The 14,355-nt window shown below is 38.4% G+C and overlaps 1 protein-coding gene across 3 annotated transcripts in view; it reads right to left on the bottom strand.

The window, feature by feature from the left end:
• Positions 1-14,355, bottom strand: part of far1 (fatty acyl CoA reductase 1) — a 96,158-nt gene that overhangs the window by 40,454 nt on the left and 41,349 nt on the right. Inside the window, exons 2-7 of one of the 3 annotated variants that reach the window (XM_072592521.1) lie at positions 12,058-12,303; positions 5,962-6,137; positions 3,916-4,095; positions 3,218-3,395; positions 1,820-1,864; positions 53-180 (exon numbers count right to left, since the gene is read on the bottom strand). In XM_072592521.1, coding sequence (XP_072448622.1) covers positions 53-180; positions 1,820-1,864; positions 3,218-3,395; positions 3,916-4,095; positions 5,962-6,137; positions 12,058-12,246 — 896 coding nt within the window. In that variant the 5' untranslated portion in view covers positions 12,247-12,303. The remainder of the gene's footprint in view (positions 1-52; positions 181-1,819; positions 1,865-3,217; positions 3,396-3,915; positions 4,096-5,961; positions 6,138-12,057; positions 12,304-14,355) is intronic. The other 2 variants (XM_072592523.1, XM_072592522.1) reach the window with 2 other exon arrangements.

Below are 14,355 nucleotides of genomic sequence, written 5' to 3'. Positions count from 1 at the left end.
TGCAGGTGGACATGAAAATTGTGATCGTCACATCAAGGTTAAGAGGAGTCACCTGCTATACCTATGAACACCTGAATACCATGCTGCTGCCAGCGTCATGTTTATAACCACATCCACTGGAATCAGGTCTGCAACTGCACTGTTTGATGCTCTCATTGTTCGAAGGATTCCTTTTCCAGCCTGTAAGATCAACCAATTAGATAAAGGGGAATGAAAATAATACACAAGTATAAAAGCTCTGACATTCAATTTACAATACTGTTATAAAACTGCAGCATTAGAAAATTGAAGTTTACCAACTAAGTGCTACTCTTAGAGGAATCACTAGAAAAATAGTTATTCCGTAAGTGATGCCCAGAAAAATATAGGATTTCAGACAATGAGCTGCACACTATTTTCTTCTATGTGCCGATGACAAGGAGGCTATATGATGAGAGCATGCAAAGACAATATTTACACTGGACAGAAAGTTACCAGAGATTAATACCATGGTAGCGTTTGAACAATTAATATTTAATGTCAGATAAACTTTTGCAGCATCTCTGAAAGTTCACTCATCATTGAGGGTATTTTTGTAAAACAAACACATTGCTAAACAAACAAAATACATAACAGAAGAAAATTTGCAACCATAGGCATTAGACTATTCTGCCCCTCAATCTTGTTCTGGCATTGAATGAAATTATGTCTGATTCGTGCCAAAACTCCATACTCCTGCCTTAGATCCTTTAACTTTAACAAAAATCTCTCAAAACATTTTAAAATCAATAACTGATTTAACAGCAATTACTGTTTGCAGACAGGAGCTCCAAACCACTACCAATGTTGTACAGAAATCTTTGCTAACTTTTAGACAATGTTCACTAGTCCTAGACCAGGCTAGTGGAAATTGCTTTCTTCTCATTCTGTTCCCTTTAAAGTCTTGAAAATGGGAATCAAATTACACAAATCTCTTACATTACACAGAAAACAACCCTAACTCTAGTTTAGTCAATAACTTCCAGATTTTGCTCGGGGAAAGCTGTGCTGTACTTCCTCCAAGGTCGATGTATCTTTCATAAGTTTTGACACCCTGAACAGGTCACGGTAGACCTAGTGTGGTCCAACCCATGCTTTGATTTCAACAATGGAAAAACATAATTAAACTGAAGTAAGTAAGGCCAACACAATTAGTTAACACACTGTTTCCCAAGGACAAAACCAAGATCAATCCTTAACATGAGGATTGCAAGAAAATTTGCAAACTTGGCTTGGAGCAGCTTACAGTAAAGCAGAGGAGATATAGGGCATAGTGCTGTCAATAATAAAATACTGAAAACGGACACCTTGCTTCTCCATTGTATACATTAGGCCAAGGGAACAATGAGTACTAGAAAAATAAATAGGGAAATTTCCCTAAATACAAAATTAAAAATAAATATCACTTAAAGAATTTCATTATTGAATTGACCATGGTCCAAATTTAACTGTTGTGGCATTACAGATAATTTATGAAAATTAAAACTCCAATATTGGTTTTCTCGTGTTCAACTGGTTTCTAAAATAATTTATATTTTATAGGGATACTGGTGAGTTAAATAAAGAAACTATTCAAATATCTCAAAGTCTGACAGTAGAATACAAACTACAACTCTGATCACCAGGACTCGCAATGTAAAGTAACAGTAGCTGATGTACTGAAATAGATATCACATTTGCAAATAGGGTATTGAGTTACAAAAGCACTTTATTTTGTGACTGAAAACAGAACACAATAGATAGTCTGTTTTATATAACAGATTTGAGCACTCAAGAAATTATACAATTTAGTATTACTTACAGCAATGAAAAGCCCACTAGGTCCATTGAAATTATCAATCCAGCCCTATTTAACAAGAGCATAAAAAAAGAGATTTAGAGACTAAGTTGCTTGGAATTTATTTACATTTAACATATACTATGCATCTGATTAAACATGCTCTCTTAAGGTACAGCACAATGACTATTGTGAAATTCCCCAAGAGCAGAAAGGGGAAGTTTGGACCATATTGGTCTTTCTAAAGTCATACAGTGTTAGACACTGGAAACAGAGCAACAAATAGTTTTGGACAAATATTGTACCAATGTAGCAAAGCAAGAACGATCGACAGAGTCAGAGAGTCATAGAGATGTCCAGCACAGAAACAGACCTTTTGATCCAACTTGCCCATGCCGACCAGATATCCTAAATTAATCTAGTCCCATTTGCCAGCACTTGGCCCATAGCCCTTGAAACGCTTCCTATTCATATACCTATCCAGATGCCTATTAAATGTTCTAATTGTACCAGCTTCCACCCCTTCCTCTGGCAGCTCATTCCATACATGCACCACCCTCTGCGTGAAAAGGTTGCCCCTTAGGTCCCTTTTATATCTTTCCCCTCTCACTTTAAACCTATGCCCGATAGTACTGGTCTCGCCCAACCCTGGGGGAAAAAGCTTTGTCTATTTACCCTAACCATGCTTTTCATGATTTTATAAACCTCTACAAGGTCAGCCCTCAGCCTTGGATGCTCCAGGGAAAACAGCCTTCGTCTACTCAGCCTCTCCCTATAGCTCAAACCTTCAAACCCTGGCAACATCCTTGTAAAGCTTTTCTGAACCCTTTCAAGTTTCACAACAAATCTGGTCAACTTCCATCAAAGCCTGAAAAAGTGACTGCAGATACATAATATGTCCCACAAAGTCCAGGTAACTGAAATTACTTTTCTTTTACACTTTATGCTTTGCCCTCTCAAGCCTGGAGATTTACAAATAGCTGTTCAAAGCACTACTGTCTCACTGGTTGCCAAGTCCCTGCACAAAGACCTGTGCACATAAGTAACATTCGATACATGCACATTAACAGTAACATGGATTGAGGGTTTTAGGTGAGTCATACAATGCACTATGGTTTCATATCTAATCTGCACCAAATAAGTAGCTTAGATTTCCTTGTTTTAAAGCATGACTATCATTTGCAATTTTCTTTGTCACATTACTGGCAACTTTTGCTGCCTGGACCTTTGTGAAGTTCTTTACTTAAATTGGTGTCTCTATGCAACCTTCTCCTTAAAACCTAACTCTGACATAGAATCTGCTTGTTTGGCTTAGTATAAAATTTTGTGCAAATCTCTTCAATGAAGTACATGGAATACAGTATTCAAGCTGCTGTGTCTATTACCGCTGTATAAGTTTTTAACACTTTATTGAAAACTTACAGGAAACGGTTCCTTCCAGCTGGCTCCCACAATAGAAGGTCTGACAATGGCAACATTCAAATTTCCACACTCTTGCTGTACAACATATTCTGCCATGGCTTTAGTGTATGTGTATGTGTTTGGTCTCTCTCCAATTAGTTTTCTTGTAATGTCCTGAACAAGGCCATCATCCATCCACCTACATAAAATTTAAGGGAGAACATAAAACTTTTCAAAATAAATAAAAAGGTACCATTTACATGGGTCACTAAACTCATGAAATAAACCTACTAAAAACTTCAAACAGACCAATAAGGTAGTTACAAATGAGAACACTAGAGTAGTGTGGGAGCACCACCTTAATTGTTAGAATATTCAAGTACTCTATTTACCTAAACACAAAACTGCAGAGTAATATTATATCTAAAAACTTACTGCAGCAGAAGGCAAAAGCCTGCTTTCAATTCTAGCACTTGTTTGCATATGATACAAGCCTTTTTTGAGAAAAAACTTAATCAGCTAAAAGTAATTTATCATCATTCTCTGGATTTCAGAAAAGTGACTTTAAAATAGCTGAAATTCTTTTTCACACAACATGAGGGGGAAGGAAATTGGAAAGATCAAATGGAGTAATGTACCCTGTAGAAAAATAATCTGAACAATGAAAATTATTCATGTATTGTAAATTATAGTACTGGAAAGAAATAAGACAAACATACTCCAAAGCTTCGATCAATTTTTTAGGATCAACTGGAGGTGGATAAATGACCTCCTCAATTTGTTTGCGATTGCAGTGTGCATATGCAGTGGAAACATGAATGAAGACTTCAAGCTTCTTCATCAGCTGTGCGAAAGCAAGGAGTTGGCGGGTAGCAACTACATTCAGTTGCATTGCATCTCTGAAAGAGAAGAGCAAAGATCATCATCAGATATCTGACATTCACCAAGACAAAATACTGGCCAATTCTTTCACAAAATAGGCTCATTGTCGAATATGGCTTTGTCTAGCATTTATCACCCACTTTAAGTCATAACACTAAATCAAAACATAAGTACATTCCAATTTCAAAAATAATCCAAGCACAATGAACACAAGAATTAAGCATCAAAGCTCTTGGATGTAGACTTTTATTGCACAGAAGTCACAAGAAATCAGCCATTTTCCTCCAATATGACCTTCATGAGGTCACCAAGATTGTAAATTTGTTTAATGTAAACAACAAACTGTTTACCAGTCACTTAAATTTGGCCAACGTTAATGCATAACCTGAAGGTAGTCTGTTAATAAATTTTATTTCATGAGACATGTTTAAAGTCACCACTTCTTGGAATAAATAAAAATATTTTTCAAATATACAATATAGCTTTCCTATAAATCTATAAAACCTCACTGTATTCGATCTTAGCTTGGGAATACCAGTCTAAAGTTCTGAAGTGATGTTATGCCAATATTATAGATTAAACATTATAGTTTGCCACGTGGGGCTGGGCAACAGTGTTAAGTACAGGCTAATGTGCACATAAAGTTTCCACTTAAATGGGTGCAAAAGTTTATTTAAAACCAAAGATCTGTAAAATCACTCTTACTCTCTAAAGCCAGGTGCACAGGAAGTTTTACACAAGTATTGTTTTTATGAAAAAAAATTTAAAAAATTTTTAAAATAAAAAAATTATCCAGAACTGCTGAGCACTTATAAAGTAACATTTCAATGATAGATTTTCCAACCTAATAAGATTCTGAAAGTTGAGGAAGCAGAACATTTCCAAATTTTCCTCAATACGCTTAGTCTTTCATAAAGGCATTTTTCTACTAGATTCATGAAAAAAAAGGTACTTTTTTTAAACACAGTGCATTCACGACACAACAGCAAATGCAAAAATAAATAGCTTAAAAACCAACGAATAACCAATTTGAGAATGTCTGTTTTAATATCAAATTAAACGTAGTCTTGCTCACTGTACATTTACAACCTTAGCTCTCAGAAGTCAATTCAATCCAACAAATCTAGGTGAGGAGGAAAGAGGAAATTGAAATTGCATTACTGAAAAACTATGAATCATTTAGATTGACTGCTCTACTACACTGGGGCTGTTAGCTTCCAATGGGGAGGCAGGGGGCGGGGATGCGGTGGTGGCAGAAAACAGGCTAGCATGACTAAATCCTGTTAACTTCAAAAGATAGATTCACTGAGAATGGTAGCATTTCAAATTTTGGTGTTGCCATATACTGTATAATACTTAAGCACTGGCATTGGAGACACTGCAATAATACAAGTTGCTTGAAAAGAACTCAGCTGCTTCATTTTCAGCCATTTAAAAATTTAATGGCTCATGTGAAACTTTCCCCATTTTATTGTGCATAAAATTAAATCTATGAAATATGCAATAATGCATAGCTAACAGTTCCAGCTACCCTAGTTCCACTGTGCAATGCAGACAAGCAAGTCTCAAATATCACAGTGCCCTCTCAAATCCCCAACCTCTAAAGGCTGATGAACCAGGCAGCAAGCAAAATTCTCATCCAAATCACACACCATACTGAATTGGACAAACATCAGCCAATCCTTAATTGTCATCAGATCAAAATCCGCTAACTCCCCTGAACATTATTGTGGGATCACCTACAGACTGCAGTGGCTCATCATTCCCTCAGGGAATAATTGAGGTTCAACAACAAGGTACACTAACCTTGTTAGTAATGCCCACATCAGTGAATTAACACATTAAAAAAAGAACTTTGTTTTTTGAAAAATGGGAAAACCTACTTCAAGGTTTCATTGAAGCGTACAGTGGCTGCACAGTGAAAGACTATATTAATGCAGGAAGTCAGGAGTTCCTTGTCAGTCTGACTAAGCCCAAGCTCCGGCTGGGTCAATTCACTGCTCACTGCCACAACCTTCTCTTTGAAATCCGGTTGTTCATCTCGCAGTCTGTCAAAAAGCTACATGGGGAGAACAAACATGAAATTACTGAACTACATTAGATGGCTGGCAGAATAACTACAACTACCTCACCCATGCAGAAGCTAACATATTCAGTAATTAACAACATTTTACAGAACAACATAGTATTTATTCTCAATTCCAATGATGCAGTTTGGAAAACACAACAGTAAAATTGCAATAAATCAATCTGCACAAGGCCATCCAGAAATCCTTGTTAAGCAGAGCTTTGAGGTAGCCAAGAAAGCTCCTATGTAAACTGATTTGCCTGCAAGTGCACTCGACATCAAAAAACACAGTGACCCTAAATGTGTGAAAAAAAATCTTTGTTTTAAAATATTCTACAAATAGCCTGACCTTGTACAGAAGAAAGCATTGAAAAATGTTGAGTTAGCTATGGAAAAGAATGAAAACAGCTTAATCATAGAGTTGGTTGGTCTCACCTTACTCTTTATTCTCGGCATCTTGGAATTTAATGTGGCAGACGCAGTTGGAATTAGTAGCTTCCACCACCAATTTCTATACATTCTTCATCACGCGGATGGGCTTCTAGAACTACAGGGTTGTACTCCTTTTTAATAATGGCCTTTATAAATACGAGATCAGCTGTCATTAGTCATTGGAGTTTCAGTTCCTAAACAGTTCCGATTCCACTGGTCATGGTTGGGAAGCAAAAATGTTAGTGCTCTTGAAACCAGGGTGTCAGGGGGGCCGTGGCAGTTGTCAGTTATACTTCCTTTTCTTTCTTTGATGAGTTCCTTGTTTTTCTTTTCACCATTAAACATTTAAAAAGCTATCTGATAAAAGATGGTAAATAGTCGAGTTGCATTTGCATTAAAGATATCTCTTGGTGCATACACGTTCAGAATGTCAGTAAAACCATTTTGCAGCCAATCATCTGTCATGGCTGTCATAAATGCCATATTCTCACAGCTTACCAGGTAGATGACAATGAGACGGACTTCTTGTGGCCTAACCTCTTTAACCGCCACTCAACTTTGTCGCCAGTTGACAGCATTTTTAAATTTCTTACAAGTTTACCGCACTTGCAAGAGGTTGTACACTCTTTCACAGACAGATTTTGATGTCTGATGATGGTTTTGTCCTTGATTTCATATTCTAGAGTGGTGTTAACGCCATCATGATCAGTTGCTGGGATAATTTGAAATACATGCACATGTTTGCCTAATCAGTCCAGAACACTGGTTAATCACCGACAGCCTTCTACTAAAACTTCCTATTGTGCTTGTGGGAATCAGAATTTATCTCATCACGATTTCATAGTATTTACAGCCAAGGCAAACATTATTTCAGAATGATGTTATGCGTTTTTAAAATGTTAACAAAACTTAACATTAGCTGTAGGAAAAGGAAATTAAAATTAAGATACAAGCACATAAAAATCGACTGGCACAGTGAGTGCAGTCATGTCTGAATCAGAAGTTTGGGAGTCTCAATTAGCTCAAGATATTGGAGTACTTAGGTGCAATATTGCAGTACTGAAGACTTTGTGGATTTCATTACATGGTGGATACAACTGTTAACAGTAGAGATTTTGGACATCTATAAAAGATACTATACAAAGCAAGTTTAGTTTTCTCCAACAAATTAGGTTGCATGAAAATTCAAATAAAATCTTGGAAATCCCAAAGCCATGAAAAATGAAGAGTGCAAACGAAGAGCATAGTGGAATGTTTTTTATAAATATGACTTAGACATTTGGGGAAGTAGGCCAAAATGGAATAGGTACTTCATAGAAAGATGGTGACTGACATAAATGAATAAAGTGCAGGTGGATAAAAAGATTCCAGGCTTTATAAATGAGCTTCACAGAGTGAAGCAGTAATGATAAATTTACGCAAGATAGAGTTCAGCTGTAACAAAAAAGAGTAGTTGAGTTCCGTACTCCTATGGGAGTTGAATGTCACGGAGAGAAGATATTGGCTGAAATAACAGGTTGAGAACATATCATTTTGAACAGAAAATTCATCTCCTAGAATAAAATCCACTGCAGCAGAGGATTGTAGAGCTACTTAGGGGTTTATAGCCCCAGAGCCCAACCTCCTTTCTAGAGCCTCATAATACCCTTCCTTCAGCTCCTTCCTAAATATTAGTTCATAGTCATCATTAGCACTGTACCTCACAGCACCGGTGACCTGGGTTTGATTCCAGTCTTGGACAACTGTGTGTGGAGTTTGTACATTCTCCTTGTGTATGCGTGGACTTCCTCTAGGTGCTCCAGTTTCCACCCACAGTCCAAAGATGTGCAGGCTTAGCGGACTGGCCATGTGAAATACAATGTTACAGGAATTGGGTGGGGGGCTGAGTCTGGGTGGAGTGCTGTTTGGAAAGTCGGTGTGGACTTAATGGGCCAATTGGCCTGCTTCCACGTTAGAGATTCCATGATTCCAATTACCATACTCATGAAATTCCCTGGCTAAGAACCTCTGACATTTCATTCACTCTTATGATCTGATCAAGATCAAAAATAATGCTGATATATACAATTTACTCTGGTTAAATCAAAAGCCAAATACACAAACTTCAAATTTTGAAGAAATTCAGGACCAAAATCAACAAGTACTTCTTTACACCAAGAGGTTATTAAAATTTCGAATTATCTTTTCACAAAGCTAGGATCTCATGGGACAACTGAAGCTTTCAAAGCTGAAATGACAGTTTATTTTAAATTAACTATAGTGACTGAAATAGGGAAATGGTTAAGAAGTTGTAACTGTGGTGATCACCCATGACGTAATTGAATAATGGAGTATGATTGAGAGGGTGAATTGCATACTGCTGTTCCTAATTCCTCACATTATGTTTTTCCCTAATTTGTTCATGGGACATGAGCATCACTGACTGAGCCAACATTTACTGCCCATAATTGCCCAAAGGACACGAAACTGTCAACAATATTGCTGGGGTTTGAAGTCACATGTGGGCAAGACCAGGAAGGATGACAGATTTCTTCCTCTTCAAAAAAAAAGTGAACCAATTGAACTGATCATAATCCCTCCGCCATTCAGCCCATCAAGACCACACCAAACCTCTAAAGAGGACCCACCCAGATCCAGCCCCCTACAGTACCCCCATAACCCTGCATTTGCTAACAGCTAATCCATCTAGCCATTACATGGTTGCAATTAGTCTGCCTTTCTATCTGAGATTTTTAATGAATTCAAATTTCACCATCGGCCATGGTGAGATTCAAACCAATGCCCCCACAACATTCGACTGGGGCTCTGCATTACTCATCCAGTGAAATTACCATTACACCACCATCGTTCCTTATTTATTATGTCTAAGCCCATTGAACAGAACTTGGGAAGTTTTCTACACACAAGTTGCAGGTGTCTTTTTTTTCAGAATTGGATGCTTTGGAAATTTATTAGCAGAAGTTACGGAACCATTAGTTCAATGAAGCCTAAGTATGACTGCACTTTTTTTAAGACTGTGATGCAAATTACAAATGGATTGATGATTAATTTAAGTGTAGAGCATGTGAATAAAAACTGAAAAAAAACTATTTACTCTCAAACATATTAAAATTTATTGTGTTTAGCTAACATAGACTGAAGTCCTTTGAAAAGTTACTGTGCCTGGGAAACTGTGATTATATAACTGGAAATCATTTGACAATTTGGAGGCGTGTCGGCAGCAAAGACAAAAGTCAACAAGACATAGACATTCCTGGTTTTCTTTCCAAGTTGAAAATACAAGGGTCAAGCATCCTTTGAAAAGAATAAGGGAATGAAAAAGCAGGTGGCGTGGCAGCCAACTTATAGTGAATCTCTTAGGACAAACGTCAATAATGTGACTCTAACTTAGCCTGACATACTAATTGATCTGAAGTTCAGCCATTAACCTGGCGAGACCCTGAGTGCCTTGTTTAAGCACTTCAGCTATAAGAATAAGAATCCAAGTACAAACATAGACATTATTGGAAAACTGAGGTCTGGCAGCATCTATGAAGAGAAAGAGAGTGTTAGCGTTTCAAATACAGTATGAACACTGTTTTTGGAATAGAGTGGGTTCAATCCCCATTCCAGCTGAGATTGGCTTGAGACTTGAGACTGATTAGCAAGGTTAGATCTCACGGAATACAGGGAGAACTAGCCATTTGGATACAGAACTGGCTAAAAGGTAGAAGACAGAGGGTGGTGGTGGTGGAGGGTTGTTTTTCAGACTGGAAGCTTGTGACCAATGGAATGCCACAAAGATTGGTACTGGGTCCTCTACATTTTGTCATTTACATAAATGATTTGAATGTGAGCATAAGAGGTACAGTTAGTAAGTTTGCAGATGATACCAAAATTGGAGGTGGAGTGGACAGCGAAGAGGGTTACCTCAGATTACAACACGATCTTGACCAGATGGGCCAATGAGCTGAGAAGTGGCAGATGGAGTTTAATTCAGATAAATGCGAGGTGCTGCATTTTGGGAAAGCAAATCTTAGCAAGACTTATACATTTAATGGTAAGGTCCTAGGGAGTGTTGCTGAACAAAGAGACCTTGGAATGCAGGTTCATAGCTCCTTGAAAGTGGAGTCGCAGGTAGACAGGATAGTGAAGGCGGTGTTTGGTATGCTTTCCTTTATTGGTTAGGCCACTGTCAGAATACTGCGTGCAATTCTGGTCTCCTTCCTATCGGAAAGATGTTATGAAACTTGAAAGAGTTCACAAAAGATTTACAAGGATGTTGCCAGGGTGGGAAGATTTGAGTTATAGGGAGAGGTTAAACAGGCTGGGGCTGTTTTCCCTGGAGTGTCGAACCTTATAGAGGTTTACAAAATTATGAGGGGCATGGATAGCGTATATAGATAAAGTCTTTTCCCTGGGGTCGAGGAGTCCAGAACCAGAGGGCATAGGTTTAGGGTGAGAGAGGGAAGATATAAAAGAGACCTAAGGGGCAACTTTTTCACGCAGAGGGTAGTAAGTGCATGGAATGAGCTGTCAGAGGAAGTGGTGGAGGCTGGTACAATTGCAACATTTAAGAGGCATTTGGATGGGCAGATGAATAGGAAGGGTTTGGAGGGATATGGGCTGGGTGCTGGCAATCTAGTTGGGACTAGATTGTGTTGGAATATCTGGTCGGCATGGATAGGTTGGACCGAAAGGTCTGTTTCCATGCTGTATATCTCTATGACTCTATGACTTGCTTCCCTGCATTGCCTTCCGAGAATGAGAAAGACAATTGCAAAAACTGTTCAGGGAAAAGGCTCAGGGTGAAGCAAGGTGGAATAAGGTAAGGACCTGTGTTCAGGCAGAGCACTCATACATTCCTGTATCAGCAATTAAGATTTATACTGAAGCTTTAACATAGTAAAACATCTCAAGGTGCTTCATAGAAGCATTATCAAACAAAAGCTGACAGTCATTCAGTTGTCTAGAAGCTTTCTCAAAGAGACAGAGTTTAATAAGTGTCTTAAAGAAGGATAGAGAGAGTTGCAGATATATAGGGAGGGAACTCCAGAGTTTAGCTGTCAAATAGCTGAATGCACAACCGCCAATGCTGGGATCAATTAAAACCAGCAGTGCACAAGGAGCATTGTGGTAATTCTGGAGATCTGGAAGGCTGGAAGAAATTGCATATATCAGGAGGGGTGAGGACAAGTAAGTTTGCAAAAAAGAATATGATTTATGCACTTAGAAAAATGATCACAGTTGATGCACAAGGGAGACTTGCACAAGAAATTAGTTGCTTGTTTTATTTACCTCATCATTAATTGGAGCTTTTCAAAAAACTAGAAGAATACCTAACCAAACATGTATACAATTAATGGAAAGTGAAGAAAGGCAAAGTATACTTCTTGATTTAGATCCGTTGTGTAACTTCTTGGCTTTCCATCTCCCACTCTACTTCAAAGACATGACCAAATAAAGCATCAATCTTGCTCAGAAATGCTTTTTATATTACCTTGCAGTTCAACATCTCTTGAACCCGTGCTTGAGGACTCTGGTCTGCTTTGGGTCTCACTAGGATATATGCGGCCTTGACTGCTGGACAAGAGCGCAGCAGCTTCTCAAGTAGCACTTTCCCCATGAAGCCAGTTGCTCCAGTGATAAGTACATTCTTGTCCTGATAGAACTCTGGTATAGACACCATGCTGTCGTACCAACGTGATCAATAAGATGTCAATTGGTCTTGAATGGAGAAATCTACCTGCCCGGAAAAGTGAGTAATTAAAGAAAACAAATTAAGTAGAAATATTAAATCATTTCTCTCGCCAAGTTAACATTTTGACTCCCAACATATGGAATTTTTCAACAAACCAGACCAATTCTAAAGTCTCAGTTAGCAAAGCTGGACAAACGGTGCTTGCTACATTCACAATGTTTCAGGCATCCTCAGCAAGATGCAAAACATTTCACCCTTTGTTAACTCTAGGGGAATAATCGCCCAGTGACCTGGAGTATCAGAAGGATGTCTAGAGCTCAGCTATTTTTGCCTGAAGTAATTGAAAAGTTTAAAATGCTTCAATGGCAACTTTGAAACTAACAGGAATGTAAACGACTAACAATTATTTCACTTCAGCCTATATAACGGATTACCTGTTTTGTAATGTAGGCATTTGAAGTGGTAAGGACTTTACTGAAGAGAGAATTCTGAATATACACACCAAAATATAACTGTTTTCAAGATCTGAGAAATGCTGGGGGGGGGGGGGTGGTTTCCATTTATTGCCCATCCCGAGTTGCCAAGAAAATGGTGAGTTAACTATAAAGAAGTTAGTGCATGTACTAGCCTACTGCATATTCCAGTATTTTGTTTTGCTTCTAATGTCCAAGATTGATGAGTGTTTGAATTTGATTCACTTATTTATTTAAAAATAAGTTTTGTAAAACAAGCCCAGTTGGCTGTAAGTACACTTCATTTTTATTAATAAATTTGCTCAAAATGCCGAATATTAAACATATATTACTTTTATATCAGTTTACTTCACAAACTTTCATCCATTTATCAGATGTTAAATGAATGACCACCTGGTCTCTGAAGAGGACATAAAGGAACATGCATCACTAATCTGAAGAACAGCAGGAGAGTTCTACCTCAATTCCTGGTTAATATTTAACTTTCAACCAACATCATCAGAATAGACAATTTGGCCAACATCATGTTCCATTTATAGAGTCATATAGCACAGCATGACACAGCGAGAGATGCACAGCACCGAAACAGACCCTCTGTCCAACTTGTCCATGCCGACCAGATATCCTAAATTAACCTCGTCCTACTTGCCAGCACTTGTCCCATATCCCTCGAATTCCACCCTATTCATATACCCATCCAGATGCCTTTCAAATGTTCTACTTTACCAGCTTCCACCACTTCTTCTGGTTGTTCATTCCATACACGCACCACCCCTGCATGAAATAAACTGTTCTTTTGGTCCCTTTCAAATCTTTCCCTTCTAGTTATAGACACCCACACCCAAAGGGAAAAGACCTTGTCTATTTACCCTATCCATACTCCTCATGATTTTATAAACCTCTACAAGGTCACCCCTAAGCCTCTAATTCTCCAGGAAAAACAGTCCCAGCCTATTTAGCCTCTCCCTGAAGCTCAAATCCTCCAACCATGGCAATATCCTTGTAAATCCTTTCTGAACCCTTTCAAGTTCCACAACATCTTTCCAATAGGAGGGAGACCAGAATTGCACACGATATTCCAAAAGTGGCCTAACCAATGTCCTGCACAGTTACAGCATGACCTCCGACTCCTATACCTGATGCTCTGACGAATAAGGGAAATCACATTAAATACGTTCTTCACTATCCTATCTACCTGCAACTCTACTTTCAAGGAACTATAAACCTACATGCCAAGGTCTCTTTGTGCAGTAACACCCACCAGAATCTTATTATTAAGCGTGCAAGTCCTGCCCTGATCTGCCTTTCCAAAATGCAGCATCTCACATTTATCCAAATTAAACTTCATTTGCTCCTCCTTGGCCCATTGGTCCATCTGATCAAGATCCCTTTGTGCTCTGAAGTAATCTTCTTCACTGTCAACTACACCTCCAATTTTGGAGTCATCTGCAAACTTACCAATTATACTTCCTATGTTCACATCCAAATCATTTACATAAACCAAGAAAAGCAGTGGACCCAGCACTGATCCTTATGGCACAGCACTGTTCACAAGCCTCCAGTCTGAAAGGCAACTCTCCACCACCACCCTCTGTCTTCTACCTTTGAGCCAGTTCAGGGTATC

This window comes from Chiloscyllium punctatum, chromosome 22, assembly GCF_047496795.1.
Source record: "Chiloscyllium punctatum isolate Juve2018m chromosome 22, sChiPun1.3, whole genome shotgun sequence".
Classification (NCBI taxonomy): domain Eukaryota; kingdom Metazoa; phylum Chordata; class Chondrichthyes; order Orectolobiformes; family Hemiscylliidae; genus Chiloscyllium; species Chiloscyllium punctatum.
The sequence above is the reverse complement of the archived record's forward strand: the minus strand, read 5'-3'. Positions and strand labels throughout refer to the sequence as shown.